Below are 25,478 nucleotides of genomic sequence, written 5' to 3'. Positions count from 1 at the left end.
ACACTTTGCGATCAGCTCTCCAACTTTACCTAATCTGCAGTCTTCAATGTGGTAATTTTAACCAGACTACAAGTCAAATTAAGAAGAAAAAAAAAACCCCAAACATTTAAAGCAAATTCTACATCCAAACTCTGTAAAATCTTTTATGCTTAAAATTATGAAACTATTTAAAATATTTACACATGTAATTCTAATCAGCCAGAAACAATCCCTAAATTATCTGGATTTTATCAACAATGTGATTTTTGATCCGAAATTTCCAAATCCTTGCATTAGTTTTCAAATATACCTTGTATGCAAACATCGTTTTATAGTCTAATTTTACCACCCACCAAAAAAGCCCTATAATTAGGTGTCTGTCTGCTTCATGATCAGAATTGTCTGTGAAAGAACATGGAAAAAAGAACTTACGTGCAAAATTTCCTAATCTGCATTTGACAGGTTTTAAAAGAAAATAGTAGTAATTAGTAACAATTTTCCAGAAGACTCTCTGAACTCTTAGAATTTTAAAAGTAATGAATGAGACTGTCATTTTTATTTTACTACATTTGCCCATACTTCATTGTGTCCATGTATCTCAGGGGGAGTTGCACAATTAACGTAATAGCTATCAAGAACATGTCTTAACCAAATACCAAGTTTAAAAATGGAGGCCAGTATATCAAAGCCACATTAAAAAATAGGCAATAAAAACAAAAACCTATCAGGACAGAAATACAGAATTGCTCTTTAAAATTATCCTAACAGTTTTCTGCCATACATTAATTTACAATGTTTAAGCTTTAATGGTATATGGCTTTTAAAAACCTTCAGTGTTTACCTGCTTTGTAATAATGAACACAAGTTCTTTAAAAAGTAAGGTAACCTTAAAAAAAAATCTGCAGGTGAGAACTTTATATCTAAATGCATCCATCTCTGGTCGTCGAGTGATCTGTAGTGATTATACTGGATTAGGTTTTGTGGCTAGAGAGTTTCTTTGGAGACACTATATTTTCTGTATTAATATTAGAACATATGGTTTAGTGAAGGATTTTTACCCTTACCAGGTACAAGAGAAAAACTTAGAGACAACATCTCTAAGATGGCAGAACAGTCTAACTCTGGAGACACATTTTGGTGGTTTTTGAGGACAACAGAGAGAATCTTAGAAATTAGAACTGAATAGAAAATCTGAAATGCAGGGCCTTTATAACTATTTCCCAGACTCTACCAACTAAGCAAGTACAGTGAAACCTCATTAAATCAGACACCAGTGACTCAGAATTTGGACTAATTAAAGGCAGAAGCTGGGACAAAGTTTAACCCGGCCTAAATAATGCTTAAAATGCTCACAAAGGAAAAAACTGTTGTCATCTTTCAGTTATGAAAATTTTAAATAACTCTTCATCAGAGTTTATTTTCTCAGTGTGCTTCTTCCCTACCTTGAGTTATAGCTGTTACATTTTTCTGGTTGCAATAAAAATTTATTTTGGAGAAAGATCCAAAACAGAGATCTTAGTAGGTCTGCCTCCTTCCAGCTGTCCTTTCAATGAGATTTTCCCACATATTTACAATATTCAGTTGACTTCTGAGTATTTATCTTCTTTTGGATACCCCCTCTTCAAATAAAAAAGAACAATCCAAAATAGGAATAAAAAGTGATCATTACTTACGAACACAACTTGAAAAGGTGGGATCCGGCCCAAATCCCATTTTGCAGGTACATCTATAGCTGCCCATGGTATTCAAACACTCACCATTAGGGCACACGCCCTGTAGCTGGCATTCATTAATATCTGCAGGAAAACAAATCCTTTTAGAAGAAGTAGTCAAGCTCAGTTGAACAGATTCTGGCTGTAAAAAGCATTCACTTTCTTTTTCACTACAATAATCTCTTAGTGACAGTAAATAAGAGATGTTAGCTTTTAATGCAGCAGGTACAAGTGACCTAAAATCAAATCAAACATTCACTGAACATCTACAATTTATATAACAGCTATTTATTATGTACCTACAATGTACCTGGTTCTGCTCTAGACACTAGACACTAGAAATTTACTAGTGAACCAAACTGACAAGATTCCAGTCCTCACAGTACTTACGTTAGTGGCTATTAGGTTTTAGAGATCGTATAGGTAAGGCAGAGACTCTCACCCTGAAGACATTAGCAATCTAGCTGGACATATAACTACCTACAAATTAAAGAAGTGAAAAGCAGTTGAACTTATCACAATTAGAAGAAAGGTCATCAACTTGAAGAAGTCAAATTATGAAACTGCCCGTGTAGACAAGTAAGAGCTGGTGGAGTTAGCGGAAGGTAGAGGAGACTAGAGCCTTGAGGAGGGGTTAAGACTTCATCAGGCATCGAGGTCAGGGAGAAGGTGGGTGGCTGGGTGGCTGGCTGGCTGGCTGGCTGGCTGGCTGGATGGATGGATGGGGAGGAAGCGGGGGGACCTAGAGGAGTGACCCCAGAGCGTGGGCACAGAGACTGCAGGAGGGAAGGGGGGATTAGGAAACCCTAAGTCAAACTGTTGGCTGGAAAAGTAGTTTCAGGAGGGTAAACTGTTGGAAAAAGGCCCGGTTAAGCCAGGCTAGGTTTGGATTCACTTTTACTGAGAACAGGGAGCTATCCTAAATGTTTCTGAGCACGAGGAGGATAGAACCAAAGGAAGGCTCCGGCGAAATTCATCTGGACAACACATGGCCCTCCTTGGTGAGAAGAGAGCAAAAGTTGATGACTGAAGGAGTAATGCAAGTATGAGACGGGATAAGCCAGGTTGGGATGGTGAGAATGATCAGGAAGGAATTTTTCTTTTGAAAAGAACAATGGGCCAAATGCACAGTGTTTGACTCGCCAGCGTAACACTGGAAAGGAATAGAAAGGAGTCGAAGATGCCTGGGAGACATCTAATCTGGGAAAAGAGGAAAAGACATTGTTATTTTTGTGGAAAGTTCTGAGGAAAAAAAGAGGCAAATGAAAAGACTAGTTTTACACTTGAAGGTCACATAAGGATACCCAAGTATAAAATCCAACAGCAGTGGCAGATTCAGGAATAAACTAAAGAGGCAACGTGGCTAGAAATAGAGACTTGAGGTACCCACACAGGATGATTGCTATGGTCTGAATGTTTGTGTCCCCCCCAAAATTTAGGCATTGAAATCATAACCCCCAAACATAATGATATTAGTAGGGGGGCCTACGGGAGGTCCTTAAGCCATGAGGAAGATATCCCTAGTCCCTTGTAACATCTGAGGACACAACAGAAATGTCTGCAACCAGAAGAGAGCCCTCACCAGGAGGCGACCATGCCGGCACCTTGACCTTGGACTTCCCAACCTTCAGAACTGTGAGCAATAAGTATCTGTGGTTTATGAGCTACCCAGTCAGTGGTAGTCTATTACGGCAGCCCGAATGGGCTATGACACTGATCCAAAGGAAAATCAAAACGATCTGGAAGAGGAGAGATAAAAATGTGTGCTTTAAAAAAAGATTAGAGAGTCTTCTGTAAAGGTAAGTGATTAAAAATAAAAAACAGAAGAGGACAAGTTAAAAGAGAAAAATTAATAGTCATTTCTATTTTTATTCAGGGTGGCTTATGAAGCTTAACAGTTAATAGACATGGTTATTAGCATTTCTGTTTCCAATAATGTTTGCTTGCTTCAATCATCAGTTCAAATAAAACTTTTATTAATGACTTTAAAATTAATTTTCTAAATTAAAACTGGACACAATTGGGAGCAAAATATTGCTAGCAAAATTGTCACATAATAAGGAAAATACAGCCCTCAATAAATCATTATTTGCTTATTTTTCATATTCTAAGTAGCCATTGATTTCTATAGTGGACCTATTTTATCGAACACATGCAGTTTTTAATTTCAGTAATAAAACGTTTTCAATGACATCCAAATAACAAATTAACACATATATTTGTTCAATAAATTCCACCGCTTTCTAACTTGGATCGAGCTGAAAACTGGCACTGCTAGATTACACCTGGCACAGCATATGGTCCCCGACCTGATCATCTTATTTTTTTAAAGATTTTATTTATTTGAGAGAGAATGAAATAGAGAGAGAGAGCATGAGAGGGGGGAGGGTCCGAAGGAGAAGCAGACTCCCTGCTGAGCAGGGAGCCCAATGCGGGACTCAATCCCAGGACTCCAGGATCATGACCTGAGCCGAAGGCAGTCGCTTAACCAACTGAGCCACCCAGGCGCCCCCGATCACCTTATTCTTTATCAGAATGTACATGGTGCTGTAATACACACTTATCCACAGCATGTAATTGAAAAATACTCCCCTATCACTCATTCTCCTTAAGAAAACCACCATGAAGGACCAGGAAGAATGCCAAGTCCAGTTGGGGCTACACGGTACAAGTAAAGCCCTTATCATATGTCCCAACTTAAACCTCAAATGTGGGTAACCAGCCAATTGTGGTCAAAAAGGTTGGGCAAGATCTGCACTCTTCTGTTTTCCCTCATGTCCCCACTTGCCTGTGATTTATGAGACTTCCTCTCTCAGTGGTCTGTACTCCTGCTCATTGGTTGCACCCCGTTATGTCCCATGTTTACCTCTTGGGATGCAAAATTTTCCCTCGACTGGAGTTTTCTATGAAGTGGGGTATCAGCCTGGCTTCCGGCTGCCAGGTCAAGATGACGGTTTCCTCCTCCAATACATAAATATCTGATGTACAAACACTCGCTTGTGTCCTATGCCAAGAGCCCCTCCTTTGACTCTCCTCAACATTGCCCACTGCTTCAACCATGACGCCATGGGAATGCAGGACAGGAATTAAGACTTCAAAACAAAAACCACTATGGCTATAGACAGGAATAGAAAAATTCAAGAAGGAGGGGAATCGTGCATTTCCTACTACCCATACCTTTATCAGCTTGTGCCACCAGCACTAAGGAGCAGCACCACCTCCCCTAATTTTGGCCCTAGAAGCATGCAGCTTTCTACATCACTTTCTCGGCTTCCAGAAAAACTCCTATTTCCTTTGACTCAATTTATTTTTTAACCTAGTCTCCAAAATACCATAAATTACAGATTAAATTTCCAAGTTCCTTCCTAATTTATATGTATCAATCTTAAATATACAGCTACATGAACTTTTACACATACTTTTGTATATGTATATCCACGTGTGCACACGTACATAACGGAGTAACCACCATCCAGACTGTGATTTGGAAAGTTTCCACTGCCTCAGAGGGCTCCTTTACCGCCCTTTCCCATCAACATCTCTGTCCCCACAGGTTAACTACTATCATCCATTAGTCTGCCCTGTTCTTCTACTTCATATAAAGGGAATCCTATTGCAGATGTTCTTTTGTCTGACTTTTAGTCATTATTAGGCCTGTTGCATGCAGCGATTCATTATTTCACTGTTGTTATATTTTATTGTGTGAGGATATCAAAATTAATTTATCCATGCAACTGCTGATTGACATTTGGGTTAGTCCCAATGTTTGGCTATCAGTAAAAATGCTTCTGTGAATATTCTTAATATAGACATCTTTTGGTAGGCCAAGGTACTCATTACTCTCCTGTATGTATCTAGGAGTAGAATTTCTGACTCACTAGAGAAGACTCATGATTGCTTTAATAAATAATCACACAGTTGTCCAAAGTGGTTATGCCAATTTCCATCCAAGTGTTCTGCATCCTCACCAAATTACTGTCAGTCTTTTTCACTGTAGCCATTCTGGTGGGATTGCAGTGTTCTTTCATTGTGGTTTTAATTTGCACTAATTTTTCATATATTTATTGGTCATCTTAATACAAAAACATTCTCTTCTAAAATGCAAATAGGGAATGTTGTAGGTCAGTAAGATTGCTTCCCTTTTGGTAGTCAGGGAGATCAGTCGGTGATTCTCAAAGGGGGAAGGGTGTGTGCTTGTCTACGGGACATTCTGGGTTGTCACAAGGACTAGAGAACCCTGAGAGTAGATACTAGGGAGCTCAGCATTCCGAAAAGTGTAGGTAGTTCCCCTTGACAAAGAATTGCTCAGCCAAAAACGTCTACAATGTCCTTGCTGAGAAATTCACACAAAGATGATGAAACGCTGAGTTTGTAAGTACAGAGGGGACCATTTTGAAGTGAGGAATGCTGGAGTGAAAGTGGGTGCTAGCTACACGAAAGGACTTGATGGGTTTCATTCGCTTGACTCAGCATCTGTATCTTGGCCATCTGACAATCTCCTGCTGTCACCGAGACTGTACTATGGTCTTAGCTAAAAGCACAAGAGACTGGGTCCCCCACATCCCTAAGTGTGGGCCTGTGCGGTTTGTGACTTACAAGGCCACAGTCCTCACACCAAGCCTGACCAGGTCTCTGACATGATTCATCAGACTTAACTGTCACCAGCTGAGCTGTCCCCAGAGTCATGGGGACCTAGTACAGCTGTTTTAAGCAAGGCAGTTCTTTTGCATTTGTTTCAAATATTGAGCTTCTATAATAAGATGGCACTTGTCAAAATTTTTAAGTTTTAAATCCTTTTTATTTCCGTGACAAATCATATGGAAGGTTTCAACAACTCACAAAACCTTCAAAAGCATTCCAATCATAAATTGTTAATTCCTAACACACAAAATTTTACACCTAAAACCTCGATTAAGAAAAAAAAATTTTTTTTTCACTTCCTTCTTCCATCCCCTGCTTTGCTCCTGAGAAGACTGTAGGTGATTAGTTTATATGCTCTGTGTTTAAAAAACAAAAACAAGGGGCTCCTGGGTGGCTCAGTCAGTTAAGGTCTGTCTTTGGCTCAGGTCATGATCCCAGGGTCCTGGGATCAGCTGGGGGCGGGGGGGGGGGGGGTGGGCAGTGTCTCCCTGGTAGGCAGGGAGTCAGCTTCTCCTTCTGCCCCCTCCCCCACTCATGCTCGCTCTCTCTCTCTCTCTCCCTCGCACTCCCAAATAAATAAAGTATTTAAAAACAAAATAAAAAAGATAAAAAACAGATCTCCCATGGTTTTTAATTTAGAATCTTAGAAATTAATATGAAACATGAATAGTTATTCAAATGACTTTCTCAGGTAGCCAAGCTCCTTAAGATCTTTCTAAATAACCTGAAGGAAATGAGAGGTTCAAAATGCTTTAAGAACAAAACATGTATTAACTGAACGTGTTATATCTGGACATGAGAGGTTTAAGGAGTATACTAAGAGATGTTATCAGGCAAAAGTTTAGCAATTACATGGAACATGACGGGTAAATTATGAATTATAATTCTATTTAGATTCCAACAGCTATTTTTTTAATTCAAATAAAAGCTTCTAACTTGATCATTTTTATAATAACATATTTGACAAACCTAACTGCGTTTCAGAAGTCTCATATTTGAGAGGGTCAGCCAATCTCCCTTAATGTATTCTGATTAAACTGAAAACAGTTTAGTGTTTAAACAGATAAACAAACTGGACTTGCTCATTATTTTTCTCTCTGTAGAGCACTGAATTTTTCTAGCCAGCTATGGAAATCTATCCTTCCAAAGAACGGTATAACCTCGCAGTTCACCGAGTTAACGGATAAAGATCCAAGTGAATGGCTGGAGGAGCAGGCCCTCTCGAATAGCCAGGCCCTATGCCTCCCAAGCTGAGCTGCTTTGCTAAGCCCCGAAGTTGACGGAAGCAGAAAGAAGGAAAAAAACTCATACAGCCCTATGTGCTCCTTTCCCATAGGCAAAAATCCATAGGCCTACAAGGGAACATGAAGGAGACCTACATACTTCTCAACTCACTTAAAACATTTATAGAGTTTCTCTGCCCTCTATAGCCTACCATGTGCTTCTGGCCATAACAAGTTCAAGAATACAAAACTGCTCTTCTTGTAAGTCTGAAATGGTTGACTATTAGCAATGTCACATGGTTCAACCTAATACAACCGAAATTGAAGGCTGGGCCTCTATTACCCAGAAGCAGAAAAATACCGAGTAGTTGGAAAATATGGTTAACAAGAGACTCTTCAAATAACCTAATGTAACACAGCTTTAGCATTTCAATAGTAGGGAATGTTTACAATAATCTAGTAGAATGAGATAAGGATCCTCCCCTTCCTTTATGTTTGTACAGCACACCTCCTCTTATTGAAACATCATAACAATTCTGGATGGTGAGCAACACAATAGTTATTCTCATTTTGTAAGCATAATTTGGCCAAGACCTTTTTTCTTAAGATTTTATTTATTTATTTGAGAGAGAGAGCATGTGCAAGAGAAAGAGAGAGAGAGAGGGCATGCCCATGCATGCGTGAGCTGAGGGGAGGGGCAGAGAGAGAGGGAGAGGAAGAAGGAAAGAATTCAGGCAGACTTCGTGCTAAGCATGGAGCCCTATACAGGGCTTGATCTCAGGACCTTGAGATCATGACCTCAGCCGGACACTTAACGGACTGAGCCACCCAGGCGGCCGAAGATCTTATTTTTTACAAGGCTTAAGGGCGGGGGGGCGGGGGAGGTGTGTGAAAATCTAAGGAGAGGCATATCCCATTAAGACCTACTTTTGGTGTAACTAGGATGCTAACTTATGTTACCTAGAACAAGTCACTTAGTTTCTCTTGATTTCATGTTCCTTTCCTGTAACACAAAGGGGCTGAGCCAGACAATTCCCAAGGTTACTTCCAGCTTGAATATTCAGACTTCAAAACAACCTGCCAGGGTTGAAAATGCCGAGGAATAAATAAAGTATGACAGTTAATGCATAATGTATTATGAATAGTGTAAGTGTCCTTAATGGGAAATAAACACACTTTTATGTATCCATTCTCCTAAAGGAAAGTATGTATGTTTAACAGACTCATAATTTACTGCCTCTTTAGTGACGCAAGTTTATACAGGAAATGAGGCATGTCCAGTAACTGAAAGGAATTAAGTACAAGGTGAGAAGAGTACATGAAGATCTTTATACTGTGTGAAAATATGAGGTTTTCTACAGCTTCTGCTGTGGATATTCAGTTTTTGCTGATGGACAGAAATACCAGCATATAATTTAGCAATAGGACTTCCACTTGAATGCAGAAAAAATACCTCTCGAGGTAAATACTTTTTCTAGCCAGACAGACCATTTGGCTATTTAATAGGGATCACTTGCTTTCCACAGAGAATGAATTCTCCCAGAAAACATATGGACCCTTCAACTCCTATAGAAGCAGATTCACACTGGGTACACCTAGAGCCCTAAAGGCATATGAGAGTATGTCACAAGGTACACACAGGCTTGGATACTCTTATTTAAGGGAATCAATTTCATACGTTTCTTTCTCTAAAAGTAATTTCCCCAAGAACACATGTGCCAATCTTCCTTTCCCATCCCTCCTTCCCTCAGAGCCTTCGTCCTCTTTACAAAGTCAAGGCACACCTCTTGCTCATCTGGAATCTTTTCTACAAGAAGCACACTGCCCTACACAATATAAGATTCTCAAAGGCACCAAACATATGAACATTTCACAAATATACTCCTCCTGAGGAAGAGTCACAGGAAAAGCGTTAAGTCTGATTTGTTCAAGGCCCAGCTTTTGCCAATTAGGTTAGATGGTGACATTATTCATAAACTGAATGAGCCATCTCCGAAGCTCCAAGGTTTTGATGAAAATATGTTTAAAGCACATATCTAACATAAATGTCCCAGAAATGACTCCACTGTGTCCACTTAATTTTAACGGGAAAAATGTAGAAGTCAACTTAAAAATGGGTGAACACTAAGTTTCTCCAAATTATTTCAGGAGATAAGTGAACTAAAAAAAAAAAAAAAAAAAAGGTCTGAAGGTCAATGTTCTAGAGCAACTTTACCCAAGGCATGTTACGTCAAACAAACTTTGTGAGCTTATAAAAGGGTCCTGTGGCCAAATATGTTTGAGAAACACTGCACATTCTACATACGTGAGCACATTACAGACCCTGAGAACTCGTTTGGCAAGGACTCTTGGTTTTCTTTAACTTGGCGTTTTTCACGCCTTCAGCCACGGGGCCCTTTCGCACATACCGTCTCTTAACATCCCTCTGAACTGGTGGTCTGTGGAGCACACTTTGTGAAATGCTCTCTGGGGATGGCCCCGAAAAGTATCATACCGTAGATCTCTTTGCAGTCATATTCGTGTCAACCTCGGCCTCACCACTGCTGTAGCCTCCCCTCCCGACGTGTAACTGCCCCACCTTCACAAAGGATAATCTAGCACAAGATAGGTCTGATGGCTGCACTCACTGAGAGGAGGCAAACCACCGTGCCTGCAACTCCCTTCCTTCCAATTCTTCTGTCTTCAGGGTAACATGATAAAAGAATTATCAGAGCCCAGAGAACAGCTTGTATTTATTTCTTGATACACGTGTGCTACACATGGAAGATACTAAAAACATACACATCTCTGTTGGTCTTGGATTTCTGACTCTAGTCTACAGACATGACATTAATTTCTCCTTAAACATTCACAGTAACATGAATCCATCATGGGCTTTCCTCATCACTTGTGATACAACAGGCATCTTCCCATTGATTTTATAGCCCCAGAGATTAAGGTCAAAGAACTATTGGAAAATACAATGTGCTAATGACTCACTTCACCACTGTCTTTCCTGAAGAAAAGTGAATAAAATAAATAGACATTTCCTTTTTGAATCCTATCCCAGTGATAAAAGCACAGTAAGAATATACACTAGAAAAAGACTCTCAAATGGATCGGAGTGGGTCCCAAATTGATTTTTAAATGCTGAAATATGATGCTCAGGTCCAGACCAAAAACTGTTTAGGTTCTTACCGAAAATGTTGTGCCTATTTAAACTAGAAACTGCAGCAGGAGCTCCAGGAAAATGCCTAGGACAGTAAAACAACCTCTTCAAATCAGTAACACATCAATTCCCTCTTAGTCACTGACTTTTGTAAAACCTTTTGATTCAGAATCACATTAAGTACCACAGCACTGGGATTAAATCACTAAATATAGCAGAGCACTGTGATGCATTTCTGGTAGGCTAAACAAAAAGAATTTTAAACATTTTTAAGTGTTTTGAAGAACTGACTTATCAAGACTGGTGGACTCCAGTCTTAACTTCCACCTACTGATTTTCTACTGTAACTTTCCAAATATATAGCAAGAACAACAGATTCTACCTTTCATATTTATACCCACATTGCTGTCATAGGCACATTACCCATTTCTTCCTAGAAAGAAATAAAGCATTACAATAATCAATGCCCTTTTGATAGTGGAACTGAAAGCAACTTTAGAGACCATGTTAACTGGAGAGAATCCTGCATAGACAGAGAAGTCAGAGAAGAACACGTTGAAGGAAGGGAAAAAAGTACTGAAAAAGATTTTAAATGAAAACATCAATGGGTATTATCACTTCACTGGCCAGAATTGTGACTATTACTAGGAAATGGTACTGACCACATGCTGCTGCATGAAAGGAGTAGACCCAAAAGAACACGGACTGGATAATTTGAAAGTTCATAAAAAAACCCAAACTGATCTATTCTTGTAAGAGTCAGGCTAGTGAGGGGCACCTGAGTGGCTCAGTTGGTTAAGCAGCTGCCTTCGGCTCAGGTCATGATCCCAGGGTCCTGGGATCGAGCCCCGCATGGGGCTCCCTGCTCATCAGGGAGTCTGCTTCTCCCTCTCCCTCTGCCTGCCCCTCTGCCTACTTGTGCTCTCTATCTCTCTGTCAAATAAATAAATAAAATCTAAAAAAAAAAAAAAAGTCAAGCTAGTGATTACTTCTGGAAAAGAGAGTGCATAGGTTATACACAAATACGAAGTTTATTTAAAAATATAATGAACTACACAGTTTCTATTATAAACACCAGAATAGTGGTTTTTTTCCACCAATACTTTGTTGATATGGCTCCATACACAGATGTAAAGTGACCTCATATTAATATAAGTAAATATCTTCATCTCCTTTTTTCCCCAGGCAAAGGCACTTATACTTGCTGAATCAGGATAAACCATCAGGGTGTTACAGATTGATTTTCAAAATGACCCCAATTTTCCACTCCCCCACATGTCCATGGCTTTTGCTATGTGACTTCATAGCTCCTCCCATGAAGAGGTGGAGTCCAATTCCCCTCCCCCTGAATGTGGGCTGGTTTTGTGACTTCCGACTTTCAGCCACTAGAATACAGTTGAAGAGACAGTATGTCAATTCCAAGCCTAGGCCTGAAAAGCTTTGTGTGCTTTTATTCTGTCTTGGAACCCTGCCACCACCATGAAAACAGCCCATGTTGGCTGCCCAGAAGATGAGAGATTGTGGAAGACGACAGAGTCATCCCAGCCAAGACCATCCTAGACCATCCAGCCCTAGGCACCCAGCGGCAGACGACAGATGTATGACTGAGCCTGGCTGAACTCATCCACACCTGGTGTGGGTCAGCAAAACCGCCCAGTTGCACCTATAAGTGTGAGGAAATACATGACTGTTTTATTAAATTGTTCACTGATGGGGAAGGGAGAAGAGAGGATACCAGAAAAGGCGTGCCTCAGAATCCAAAGGAACTGTAGCTTAAACAAAAGCGAAGAAGCATAAACACAAAAGCATACAAATAAACACAAAAGCATTTAGAAGCATAAATATTCTGCCTTTTAAAGACTTCTGGATAAAACTGAGGAGGTACAATGACTTAGTAATATTACGATAAAACATTTTTTTAAGTACACAGCAGACACATTTACAAGACAACTTGCTATAAAAATAAATGATGAAGTTTGGAGAACTTTATGATTTCTAAACCAAGCCAGTAAAGGAGCCTAAGAGCTAAATGCAGATTGTGAAAATACTGGCGAGCATCTAATATCACTCTCAGCACTGCCATTCACTGTGCAAGGCTTCACGTCATGGTTTCCCCACCTGTAACAAGTAGGTGTGGTCACTGTCACAAATTAAGGAGATGAGAAAATGTGTTAAAGTACTTTCCGTGGGGGGGTGCCTGGGTGGCTCAGTTGGTTAAGCGTCTGTCTTCAACTCAGGTCATGATCCCAGGGTCCTGGGACTGAGCCTCACATCAGGCTCCTTGCTCAGCAGGGAGCCTGCTTCTCCCTCTCCCTCTGCCTGCCACTCTGCCTACTTGTGATTGAGCTCTATCAAATAAATAAATAAATAAATAACATCTTAAAAAAAAAAAGTACTTTTGGTGAGCCTGGGTGGCTCAGTCAGTTGAGTGAGCATCTGACTCTTGATTTCGGCTCAGGTCACCATCTCAGGGTTGTGAGATCGAGCCCCGAGTCAGGCTCGCTGACTGAAATAAATAAATATTTTTTAAAAAAGTACCTTCATAAACTATAAACTGCGATATAAGTGCTAGTAGCCCAGGGAGGGGAGCCCAGGCTGCAGAGGTAAATTCTACCACTCTCCAGTTATGTGACCTTCCATCGCTTAATTTCTTTGAGCCTCAAGACTCAGTTTCATTATCAGTTTAAAGAAAAGATTGTTTCAGGGTTGTTTGACTATGACATACCTGAAGAATCCAACACAATGGCTCCACTAAATAGACTCTCAATAAAAGTTAGTAAAATATACAAATGGGCAGATAAAAATATGTAAGCGATAACAACCAGAAAGGAAATGTATTGTATTAGAAAAAAGAAAACTACCAAGCTATTCTTATGCAAGTAATACCATAAGGAGAAAAGCCTCACATCGATAAAATCAACAGTAATTAGAAATGGAGCAACAGGGGCACCTGGGTGGCTCAGCCAGTTAAGCATCCGACTTGATTCTGGCTCAGGTCATGATCTCATAAGTGGTGAGATCTAGCCCTACCATGACGGGCTCCCTGCGGAGCTCGGAACCTGCTTGAAGATTCTCTCCCTCTGCTCCTCCCCATCCCAAAAAATAAATAACTAAATTTTTTAAAAGAAATACCTGGGGAGAGCCTAAATAGAAATGTACAGGGCCTATGCGAAGAAAAAGATACTGTTTTACTGCCCTTTGTGTGTTTTCAAATTTGTAAAGAAAGGAAGTAGAAGAGGAGAGGAGGGACACGGTGAATGAACTCCCTATTGCCACTGAGAAGGGAAATGGACATCCTCTCTGAGAGGTAATGTGCACAGGATGAATCACAGCTTGGAACCAGTAGTTTCACTTGTAAATATAACCATGGATTCATCGAAGCTTTGTGTTCAAGTATGCCGGTGACAGTATATATATATATTAAGAAAAAATAGAAACTAATCTGAAAATAGCACTTTAGGGGGATGGCTAAATGAATTATCCTATATCCATTAAATGGGATACTAGATCAGCATTAAAATAATTTTTATAAGATTTAATAACATCAGAATGTAGTATCTATTAAGTAAAAAAAGTTTCACTTCACACTTACCCATGAATTATAATCTCAAAAAAATATATATATACATATGATTGGCAGGAACTACAGTAAAATGCATCAGTTTTTGAGGGAGGTTAAGGTAATTTATATTTTTATACATTTCTTTAGTTTCTAAATTTTAAACAATAGGTATGATTTATTTTACAAATGGCAAAGACAATGTGTTTGTTTTAAAGAACACGTTTTTAAATTGGAACTTTCTTCTGAAATTGCAGGGTCTGGTTCATTTCTTAAGCATTTACTCTATGCTGCTTTGATGTTTTAATTATACATGAGAATAGTGATCTTTCTAAGGGCAGGAGTTGAGTCTCATATTCTAATATTGCTCAGAGCACCCCTACTTATATCATCATTAAATATCTGTAAAATGAATGAGTTAATGAATGGCAGATGGTTAATATATCGATGTTGTGGGCTGCTTAATGACAATAGGAAAAAAGACAATCTTTGAATAACATTTAATTTATATAATTTGAAGCTTTCTCAATGTTTTTTAACATCCTCAAAGAAAATTTATAATAGATATATACACATTAAATACCACATTCCAATATTGGTATCTTGAATTTTAAAAAGCTTAATCCTGATATGGATAAATGTTAAAGAAATGTAACATAAAAACTTCATGCTTTGGCATTCTCTCCTGTTCCAAATAACTAGCAATTGCAGACAATTATAAAAGAAGATTAAAAAAAAAGAAAAACCAAGACAAACATCCCAGTAAACCTGAAATGTCATAGAAATACATGGCAGTGGATGGAGCCACTGAATTTCTGGGGCTACTGTCTAGGAAGAAATACGGGCAGCCAAGAATTTAGCAACTGAAGGTAAGAATCTGAAAGTACCTGTGCAGAAATGTTCTTCCTCAGCAACTAAAATCTTGCTAAACTTTTCAACGTGCTTAAAAAGTTAAATGAACACATTTTAAAAGAAAAGAAACAAGAACAGGTAGCTATGAAAAATTATTAGAAACCTCAGAAGTGGAAAACAAGACTTAAAATTAAAAGTATAACAGATGGGATAGAGTCCAGACAGACAGAATAAAGCAAGAATTAGAAAACCGTAAGATGGAACTGAGGTATTCCTTCAAAATGCAACATCAACAACAACAAAAAGACAAAAGGATACAAGCACAGAAGACTTATTCAGAGGCATGAAAATTAGAGAGGTTCCCCAAACTAGTCAGTAGGACTTTCAGCTGAGAAGCATGGTGGAAAAACAGTATCTGAAGAGATAATAGTTGGTCATTTTTCAAATTTGAGGGCAGACACGACTGTTTGGAGGGAGGGACAATACACTCTGTCCACTGAGCAAAATCAAAATAAATGCAAATACTGACACAGTGCGATAAAATGACAGAAAATAAAGGATTCAAAGATCTCAAAAGAGAGAAAGAGAGATTATCTACAGGGGAGGAAAAGTATCAAAAAGAAGTCGGAAGACATCAGGATAAGGTGGTCAAATGTATTGCTGGAAAACCACCCAGACCTGTACACCTGACCAGTCTCCTTATAGAAGGAGCTCAAAAGAAAAATATTTTCAGACATCTAAAGTATATACTTCTCAGGCACCATCATTTAAAGAACAGTGAAAGAACACCATCTTAAAATACAGATTGGCAAATAAAAACACAGGATACACAATTAAATTTGAATTTCAGATAAACAAGTACTTTTTAGTATATATGTCCCAACCAAATTATTTGCTATTCATCTGAGATTCAAATTTAACTGGGTGTCCTGTACTTTATCTGGCAAACCTACCTTAAAAGAAAAAAAAAAAAGAATCCAGAAAGTAAGCACAGGATACAAGAAATGATGCTGAATGCAAAACTTGATAAAATAGCTAAAAAAACCTTCTCAATTTCCATTAACTATACCTTTGAAAATAACTGTAAAGTGATGACTCTAATTCTAAATGAACCCACCTATGCCACAGCCACATTCTTTTCTCCAGCCAAGTAGGTTTTCTTAAAACCTGTATTTTCTAGTTTTCTCAAAGCCCCCAAAGACCAGTCTTCTATATGCTTACCATACTGCAGTCACAATTTTTTGTAATGATTAAGAGGTCTGAAATAGAAGCTATAGTCCAGCCAAGCTCTTCATAACCCAAAAATCCCATGTATGGCTTACTGGTATAGAGTGAGTTGTGAGTTTCATTTAATAACAGAGACATGCCCCTGAAAAAAAAAAGTCCATTATCCTTTCGGTGTTCCAAACAAAATTTGGTTTCAAATACAATTTGGGGCACCATCTTAAAGGAGCTCCACATTGAAAGTTTTGTACTGGGTATGATGATGCCCTAATGTATCTGTTTTGTAAATTTATTTTGTTAAAGCAGAAAAACCGGTGTAATAAAATGACGCCAAGAGAAAGTTATGTGGACAGCTCTTTCATATTTACTTTAACGGGCTCATCTGGAGTCAGCTAAAATTTAGCTAGTTGGGAAAGTGAACAAAGCAAATTGTGTCCTGCTGATTCCAACTTATTTAATTACACTAAGTCCAAGGTCAGGAAGGATGTCTTATTCATCACTTATCCTCAGTCTGTAGCTCAAGAGAGCCCTGCCAATTAATCTGTGTGGATCACTGAATATTTTTTAATATTTTCAAGATTACCTATGAAAAAGGAATATACATACACTGGATTATGAAAGCGTAGACGTCTCTCACTTACATATTTTGGCATTGCCCACAGCACCTCAGCACATGCTAAAAAACGTACAAAGTAATACTAGGTTGATTTTATCCCTATAGCTCATGAAATGGGTGATTTCAATGTATCAAAAGAGGTATTTGCTTTTAATAAAAGACTTTCCTAAATAGCCTGGTCCCCAAGTAATTTCAGAACCAAATGTATTTTTAAAATTTGGATTTATGCCTAATTTTTAAGAGCTCATTTATCTCATGACAAAGTAATGGTCAAGTGAGAGTACTCAAAATGCAGCAAAGAACTGAGCTCTAGAGTCAAGGAGTATGAAAGCAGGCATTCCTATTATCATATTCATGAGGTATCAATCCATTTAACTCTAGCTGTACATCAAACTTTCGCACAATAATCAAATGACAAATGCTGCTCTAGATCCACTAGGAAATATGCTTGTATTGTTTGCTTTGATAAATGAAGCAAATTATAACAATTCCATAATGTTAAGGGTAGTGAGAGCAGGTTTTAGAGCTCCATGTGTGTATATGTAATAAATCATTCCTTTGAAAAGATAATTGCAGCACCACTAGAGAGGAGAAAAGACCCAACTTTGAGGGCAATTATTTCAAAGCTCCTCAAATTAACTTGTGCACAGTTGGTTCTTTGTTACTGAGCCCACATTACCAAACGTTGTTTCAGGACATTAGTTCGCTTAGGTGAAGGAAATAATGTAATTTTAGTTATTAATCACTTTAATTTTAAATGTGCTTTGTAAACTGAGAAGACATTAAACTCTAAGAACAATGAGGAACGCACAAGTAATTAGTGGTTAATGGGCTCCTTTTGAAAAACTCTAGGATAACAAAATCAAAAGCTTCAACACTCTCGGAAAAAGGAGTGTACATGTGTAATGTGAGAAAGTTCTATTTAATTTTGCTGACCGATAGTGTCACAAAGGGAGTGAAATTAAGCCCTTCTCTCAAAAGTAATTTTAATAGATTATGATGAACGGAATCATATTATTTTATGAGTCAGTCTCCTCTGTAGTGTAATTTAGCAGTGCCCTTTGGAGGCACCATGAAATAGAATTTTCTATGATACTTCACTCCAGAATCCATGCCAAAAAGTATAACGCTGTTCTGCAAATAACCTCCTGAGACAAATGTAAGCCAGGATTTGGTGTTACTGACCATCACTGCAAAGAACAAGATGGAACCATTAAGATATGCTCAATATGAACAAAACTTGCAAAAGGACACTCCATACCAGCCATACCAGAGAAGCAAAATACAAAACGAACACCAACAATAATCAAGCAACTATTTAAAGGATTTTCACTCTATTTTGCTAAATGAGAGAGCAAGTGCAATAGTTGCAAATTTTTACTTCCACTTCTACCATGGTATTTTTAAATACTGGTAGAACCTTGAAGCAGCTAGAAGGAGGAATATATTGGATAACCATCCTTTCTTATTACACAAAACCAAATTACTATTAATTGCTTTGACTTCTATTACTCCTCACAACAGATGGCGTGTCTTCTGTTCTAATGAGCTAGTATCTACATTAGTCATACTTCCCAGATACAAACAAAATCCGTAAAGGAGGCCACGTGGCACACAGAAACAGAGGTGGTTTGGGAGTTCAAGCCTGGCTGGGCCTCTTATTATCTGTGTGATCTTGGTAAAGTTACTCTCTCTGTGTCTCGGTTTTAATTGGGATTAATAATGTCCACATCCCAGCCCACCCCACCCCATCCCAACCACAAAAACAATGTACATTCTTCCTCATTTGCAGTTAGGAAAAGATGACATTCTGGAGAATGTCTAACATTTAGGCACATAGGTTTACAATGGGGAAGGATAACTAGGGATTCTCCTCTGTCTGTAGTCTAAGGAGCAGGCAGTTACACCTCATCACAGGGCACATTTCAGGAAGCTTCCTATCTAGGGGTTAAAATCTGTGGGACACACCAAGATGTCATTTCTTTCTTCTCATCCACAGCCTCTTTCCCGGCAACAGAGTAACGATGCATCAGACAACTGGAATGTACCTACAGAGTCACCCAACCTCATGTACTGCACAGGACAGAAATTGCCCATAACACCCCTGACTAGCTGTTATTAAGGATCTATTGGATCACCTCCGTGTGCAGGAAGCTCAGTACTTCCAAACGCATTTCAGTACAGCGTTGGGGAATGCTATTCCACACAAAAAGTTTGCTTGTAATTGTAAATATGCTTCCTTTTAACTCCATTCTATGCACTGGTTTTTGAAGCAACTCATAAAAGACTTGTTTTGTAGGACAGTTAATCAAACATTTATAGGCATGTTTGCATGGCCGCCATTACATTTCTCTTTAGTCTGCACTTCTCCAGGGCTAAACACCCTCAGGTTTCCAGGCCCTTTGCAAGCTTTGTTGACCTTATCAGCCAAGAGACAATGAACACCAAATGCCCAAACCTCAAATTCAGTCTGAGTGGCAGGGGACAAGATTGTTACTTCCAACACCCTGCTCGTTCTACTTCTACTAACACATTCTAAAAATGGGCTAGGGCTTGTCATATAGATTTTTATCCAAATCTGTGAAGCAGTCACTTCATTTACACTGCAGAATGTACATTCATTCATTTGACATGTTCCTTCTTCCATCCATTTAATTCAATCTTCCCTCCGTTTAACAGACCCTTTTAAGGATGTCTTAAATTCTACCGGTTCCTAGATAATAATGATTAACCCATTATTCCCATGTTACTAAGGTTTACAGAGGTTTCTCAAAAAGTGTCGTGGGTGCCCTCTCCTTGAACAGTTAAATCTAACTTTCCCAATACTCTTTTACAAGAGGGCTTATCATATTTTAAGGCAAAACTTTTTCAAACACATGGTATACCTCGGTGCATTTCAGAAGAAAATTCTTTGTTTGCTAAAGCTCTACGAGTCATAAAAGTTAGATGCAATATGGAACAACTTGAGAAAATTCTCAGATAATTAAGATAGTCCATTGAAATGAGCCCTTTTAATAGGAATTAATCTATATTTTCCAACATTACCTTAATCTACTCTGTCCTATAAACACATACTGGTCAAGGATACAGAGCCCCAGACAAGTCAGAAAACATGCGCTGTGTTCTTGACATGGATTTTGGTTCACTAAGATTCTTGAAGGCTCTTTCTTTATTTCAATGTAGACATATTTCCAAGTTACTAATAATACCTGTATCCCAGACATGTCCGGGGAAATTAGGAGCATTAATTGGACATTCCACAAAGTAAGTGACACAAAATTTGCTATCATGTATGGGTACTAAACCAGGCATTAGTAAACGTGAGTTCTAACCTTCGCTCTAGCCTCAGGGAAGTCACTTAGCAAGTCTGGGCTTGAGCATCCTCATCTATAAGGTACAGACACTGGGCTAAATGATCTCTGAGGATCCCCTTGGCTTGCTCGACTCTGCTACGTGGTTCAAAATAAACTGAGCAAAAGTGCTTAGGACATTCCACATTTAGCTACATAGCTTTAACTATTGCCTAGGAAATGTGTATTCACCCTGATATTTAAAACCCCATACTTCGAGGTGGCTAGCAATATTCTGATGAGAGGGGGAAAAAAAAGGAACTCTCCTACCCAATCCTGTGTCAACAAGGAAGCAGTACTGCTAGGTACAGGTGTGAACTCATCTGTACCCAAGCATCCGCTCACGCATGGATAGGCAGTGACTAGCGTGGAGACCACAGAGGGCTCTGCTATGTAATCTAATCTCCTGTGGATTTCAGGAAAAATTTCAGGAAAAAAAAGTGCCATGAAATTTTAAATGTTACTAATTCTAGTAACCATACACTAGAACTCTTTATTTCCTTACAGCTAAATTGAGTGAGCAGGAGGTAGTCACTGTTAAGACCTTCACACATTGGGCTAATGAGCAGAACATGATCAAACAACCCAAATTCCTAAAAAGCCAAAACAATGAAGTCCACACCAATGAATTCAGTTAATCTTACCTTGACAAAAGGTGTTGTTAACCCGCTTATAACCTTGTAGACATTCCATCATTTGGTTATATCCATGATAAGCTGTAAGGAGAAATAATTCTTTGTTACATGTTTAAATTCTCACAGTCCTAAACTACCAATGTGATAACCTAAGCCTCCGAAGTCATCAGTGGTCTGTCTTATTCATTTCTAAGATACCCAACTCAACATATAGCAGTTTCTTTCACATTATCCCTGTTCTTCAGTATACTTCCTATTCTGCAACAGAGTCCCAAGTAGTTGTCAGCAAATCTTGATTACGTTAAACCAAAGAATCGTAAGACTGTTTTATATTTTCTTCCAATTAGTGATTATTTATATTACAGAGGATATATTCCTCCCCAAATGACTGGCTACAGGAATTTGAATTTTCTTATAAGTTGGAGTGAACATACATCCCGGCCTGCCTGGGACAGCCCTGGGTTGAGCACTCTATTATACTCTCACAAGTGGCCCAGTTCCAAAAATAAACTCTATGCTCACCTAAATACTGGCTCACATATGCTGGTAATGAGGGATTATTACTACTATGAACCTGAGAAGAATAGGAGATGAAAAGAGGAAGCCAGGCAAGGAGAAGGGCTGCTGTGATCATTGGTATGATTCATCACCCAGAATTTTCACCAATACAATGCTGCTGTTACCAAATTACCAACAAAACCCTATTCATGGATTCTGGCACTCTTAACTGAGACCCAAGAGACTTCTTGGCATAATGGATACGGCTTAAGTTCAGGGACCAAGCAGTTCAAATCCTGGCTCTGCCTATCAATAGCTCTGCGACCCTGGGAGACAAGCTTTCCGGGTTTCAAATGGCAATTCTATACAATGGAAGTATTCACAACTACTGAGCAGGTCAGGGCTATTGTGGATTTTAGATATAATTTATGCAAAATGCCTACCACCGTGCCTGACAAAACCACTCACAAGATGACAGATGTCTTTATTTCCTGCCATACGGTATTCTTTCATTAAGAAGACCATGAGCAACAGAAAATGGCCAATAATCAAAACAGGATGGATGGTGAGACCACTAAAAAGACCTGAACAAAGAGTAAAGAGGGAAAATTCAAAATGAAAAGGAAATTTTCTCTCAGAAAATAAAACTGTTTTGCCCCAACACATGCTCTTTATTCTCACCACTAATGGAATGCTCCCCTTTCCTCCTTCACTTCCTTTCTTTGCTATATGTCCCATCTCTTCAGATCCTTCTGAATTCTAGGAAAAGGTTATAGTGAGGAGTCTTGGAATGGTGAGTTATAAGAAGGGAGAAATTGACATGTGGGGAGTCACCCCATTCAAGCTCCTTGGCCACATAACTAGTCTTCCACAGAATGGAGACTCTCTGACGCAGGATGCCTACAAGATCTTGGGATCTCTGTGAACCGTTCAAATGAAAAAGAGAGGATAACTTGTTTAAAAAGTTTCAGCAGTCATCTACCTCAAGGCAGAGAGTCAGACCAGATGATCTCTTCAGGTCCTCGTCAGCTTAGGACTCGATGTTAATTTTCTTCTAAAAACTTTTAAAGGACCAGTGACTTGTTCATGCTAAGTACATTTTTAATAGATTACGGAGTATTTAATGAAATCATTTGCAGATTTAAAATTAAGTTTTCACAGTTAAAACTGATCAACAGTGAAAGGTCTTTCCGTATGTGGCTAAACAAAAACTTCAAACATTAAATAAAAGCCATTTGAAAACTGAAGTTTGAACTACTTCAAGTGAAAATTAAAAAAAAAAAAAAAGGCATGGAACACAAAACCATAGCATATAAAGCCAAGGAAAGTCTGCTCTCTTCCAAAAAGAATATGATTTAGAGAGTAGTACCAACCAAGGAAAGGAAAGTTTCTAAATGACACAGGAAGAATGTGACCCTGAGTGTGTTTCTTGGGAGTGAGTCACTTAGGACAGCACAAACAAAGTAAATGTCAAGATGTTAATAGTTTACTTCAGTCATAATCCACATTGCCCTTCCTGAAATGAAATCAATCGCTTCAATTTTATACCTTATATGAGCCAACATGAATTTATTTTCGTCAGCATTTAGTCAAAAGTGATAGCAACTTCGTGCTTTCACATTCTCCTTAAATTATTACTAGCACTAAAACATAGAATTAACAAAACCATTTAAAGCAGTGAATTTAGTTATGCTCAGAAAACACAATTCTAAATAAAAACAACAGAAGGTCGGGAGTAGAGGTTAGGGATTAAAAAACAACAAGAAGAATCTAGGATTCTCTTTACCCCTAACTCCTGTCCCTCTCTTTCAACTTTGGGATTGAGAAAATGGAGGAAAGGGAAGCAGTTAAGCAAAAAACACAGAAAGAAGGAGGGATAAGAAAAAGACGTAAGATAAGAGAAAAGATGGAACAAGTATTTAGAGAACATGAACTTGGCCCCAGAATAATGTTGGAAGAACTGGACTTCTCCTTCTGCAGTCCTGAGACTTAGAGGTGGGAAACATACTGTCCCCTCCACAATATTCCTACAGACAAACTGAGAGAGTATATGAGGGATAGGCCATTAAAAGAGAAAGAAAAGAAAAGCTTTGCTTTTTCAACATTTTAGATATAGACTCTTGTTTCATGATACATATGACTCAACAGCAAATGACTAAGCTGGGAGTCAAACTCAGGTCTGTCTAGCTCCAAACTCCAGGCTCTTTAAATCATATCAAATCTCTCCTGGATATCCCTTTGGTCAGGTTGCCAGAATCATTTTAGGCACATGGATCTTTCAGTGAGGAGGGACTATAACACTCAACCCACTTACTGGAAATCCAAATTACCAGTCATTATTGAATCAGCGTAAAAAGTCCACAGGGGACATTCTCAGTAATGAAGGTCTTCATTTATGTGATCTTTCCCTAAATGAAGAATTCACTAGTTGCAGGAAATTTTAGTGGGTGTTTTCACAAATTAGTCCTCTGAGAAAAATAGAAGCAGTATCAACAAAATAAATGAAATTTTAGGCATTACATGTTTTAATAAGCAGTTCTCAATTGCCTTCTTAGTAATTTTAGGGTTCCATGTTAGAAAACACCTAAGTTTGAGAGATAAGGAAGTCCAAATGAGAGACAATTATTGACAGCAAATTACTATGATGGCAGAACAATAGTACATAAAACAAAGCTTTGGAGCAGTGATTCCAAGATGGCAGATTCTAGATTGAACAGAGGTGTGAAAGGCAATTGAGACTATCAAATCAACAGGTACTTAAGAAGAAAAAATAAAAATTACCCAATTGAGGCAAAGGAGAAATTCCTTGCAACACAAAGTGTAAAACACCTACTATAAAAATCTTCAGCTATATAAGGCAAAGGAAGATGACTAAGGAAAATATCACTTGCTTTTTTGGGAATCAAGTTACCTCTGTTTTTCTAAAACATCTCTATTAGGAATCCGCTGGAGTTAATGCTACATTCAAAAACTAAAAATGTTAACTATAATTGGGGAAAAAGTAACAGAGACTCACAAATCTGGATTTACGCAATCATGAGGTCCTAAAAACCAGAATTTATACACTAACCAAAACATGTATCGGTATAGATTCAAGTCACTGAGAACTGTGATGGTACCAAAAATGTGGTGACTGGGGCACCTGGGCGGCTCAGTCAGTTTAGAGTCCGAATCATGGTTTCAGCACAGGTCATGATCTCAGGGTTCTGGGATCCAGCTCCATGCTCAGTGGGGAGTCTCTTCTCTCTCTCCCCTTCTCCCTCTGTTTGTGCCCCTCCCCCAACGTGTGTGTGCAAGTGCATGTGCAAGTGTTCTCTCTCTCTCCCTCAAATAAATAAACAAATCTCAAAAAAAAAAATTAAAAGTGTTGACTGAAAAGGCGAAAGTACTGTATCCTAGTGACTGTAGATTTATTTTTAGAGGTCAGCAACCAATCATTTCTCCATTTTAGCCTTTTTTTTTTTTAAGTGAAATCTGAAAACTTACAGTATAACAAACTTCTATTGTGGCTATTAATAAAAATTTCATTTAAGGAATTTAACCTAAGAAATAACAGCTTCACTAACTTTTTATCAGTTTTCGAAACATTTACCATTTTTAAAGACATTTTATTTTCTCTTCACCTAAAGGAAAAAGAACCTAGTTTAGTGTACTGCCTTCTTAAAACATCTTTTAAAAATAACTGGAGAAGGCAATTGAGAACTGCTTATTAAAACATGGAATCGACAGGAAATCTTTCTTAGCAAGGTTTCTGGAAATGCCAATTTTAGCACTATGTTCTAGAATTCAGTAAGAGTTCTTTGAAAGTCTAATGCTATCTCCACATTAAAACAGTGATCATAAGGCAACAGATATGCTACATTGACATTCAAATGAATGATGAAACATCACTTACACGGCTTCTTGGGGCATTTCTGGCATTTGTTAAAGCCCCAGGAGGTACCCACAGTTCCACAGCAGTCCTCCTGCTTTGAAAGGCCGGGGAGCGCCTTGCCACACTGCAGTGATGAGATGTGAAATAGGAAGGTTAATTGAGTGCGA

At 38.6% G+C, this 25,478-nt stretch overlaps 1 protein-coding gene across 9 annotated transcripts in view; it reads right to left on the bottom strand.

Annotated features, from left to right (window-relative positions):
* Positions 1-25,478, bottom strand: part of LTBP1 (latent transforming growth factor beta binding protein 1) — a 388,182-nt gene that overhangs the window by 139,988 nt on the left and 222,716 nt on the right. For all 9 annotated transcript variants that reach the window (XM_027621433.2, XM_027621430.2, XM_027621432.2 and 6 more), the window contains 3 exons: positions 25,333-25,435; positions 20,949-21,020; positions 1,653-1,775 (listed from right to left, as the gene is read on the bottom strand). In XM_027621433.2, coding sequence (XP_027477234.2) covers positions 1,653-1,775; positions 20,949-21,020; positions 25,333-25,435 — 298 coding nt within the window. The remainder of the gene's footprint in view (positions 1-1,652; positions 1,776-20,948; positions 21,021-25,332; positions 25,436-25,478) is intronic.

The sequence above is a fragment of the Zalophus californianus genome, chromosome 8, assembly GCF_009762305.2.
Source record: "Zalophus californianus isolate mZalCal1 chromosome 8, mZalCal1.pri.v2, whole genome shotgun sequence".
In the NCBI taxonomy this organism is placed as follows: Eukaryota; Metazoa; Chordata; class Mammalia; order Carnivora; family Otariidae; genus Zalophus; species Zalophus californianus.
This window is presented reverse-complemented; position numbering and strand designations above follow the sequence as displayed.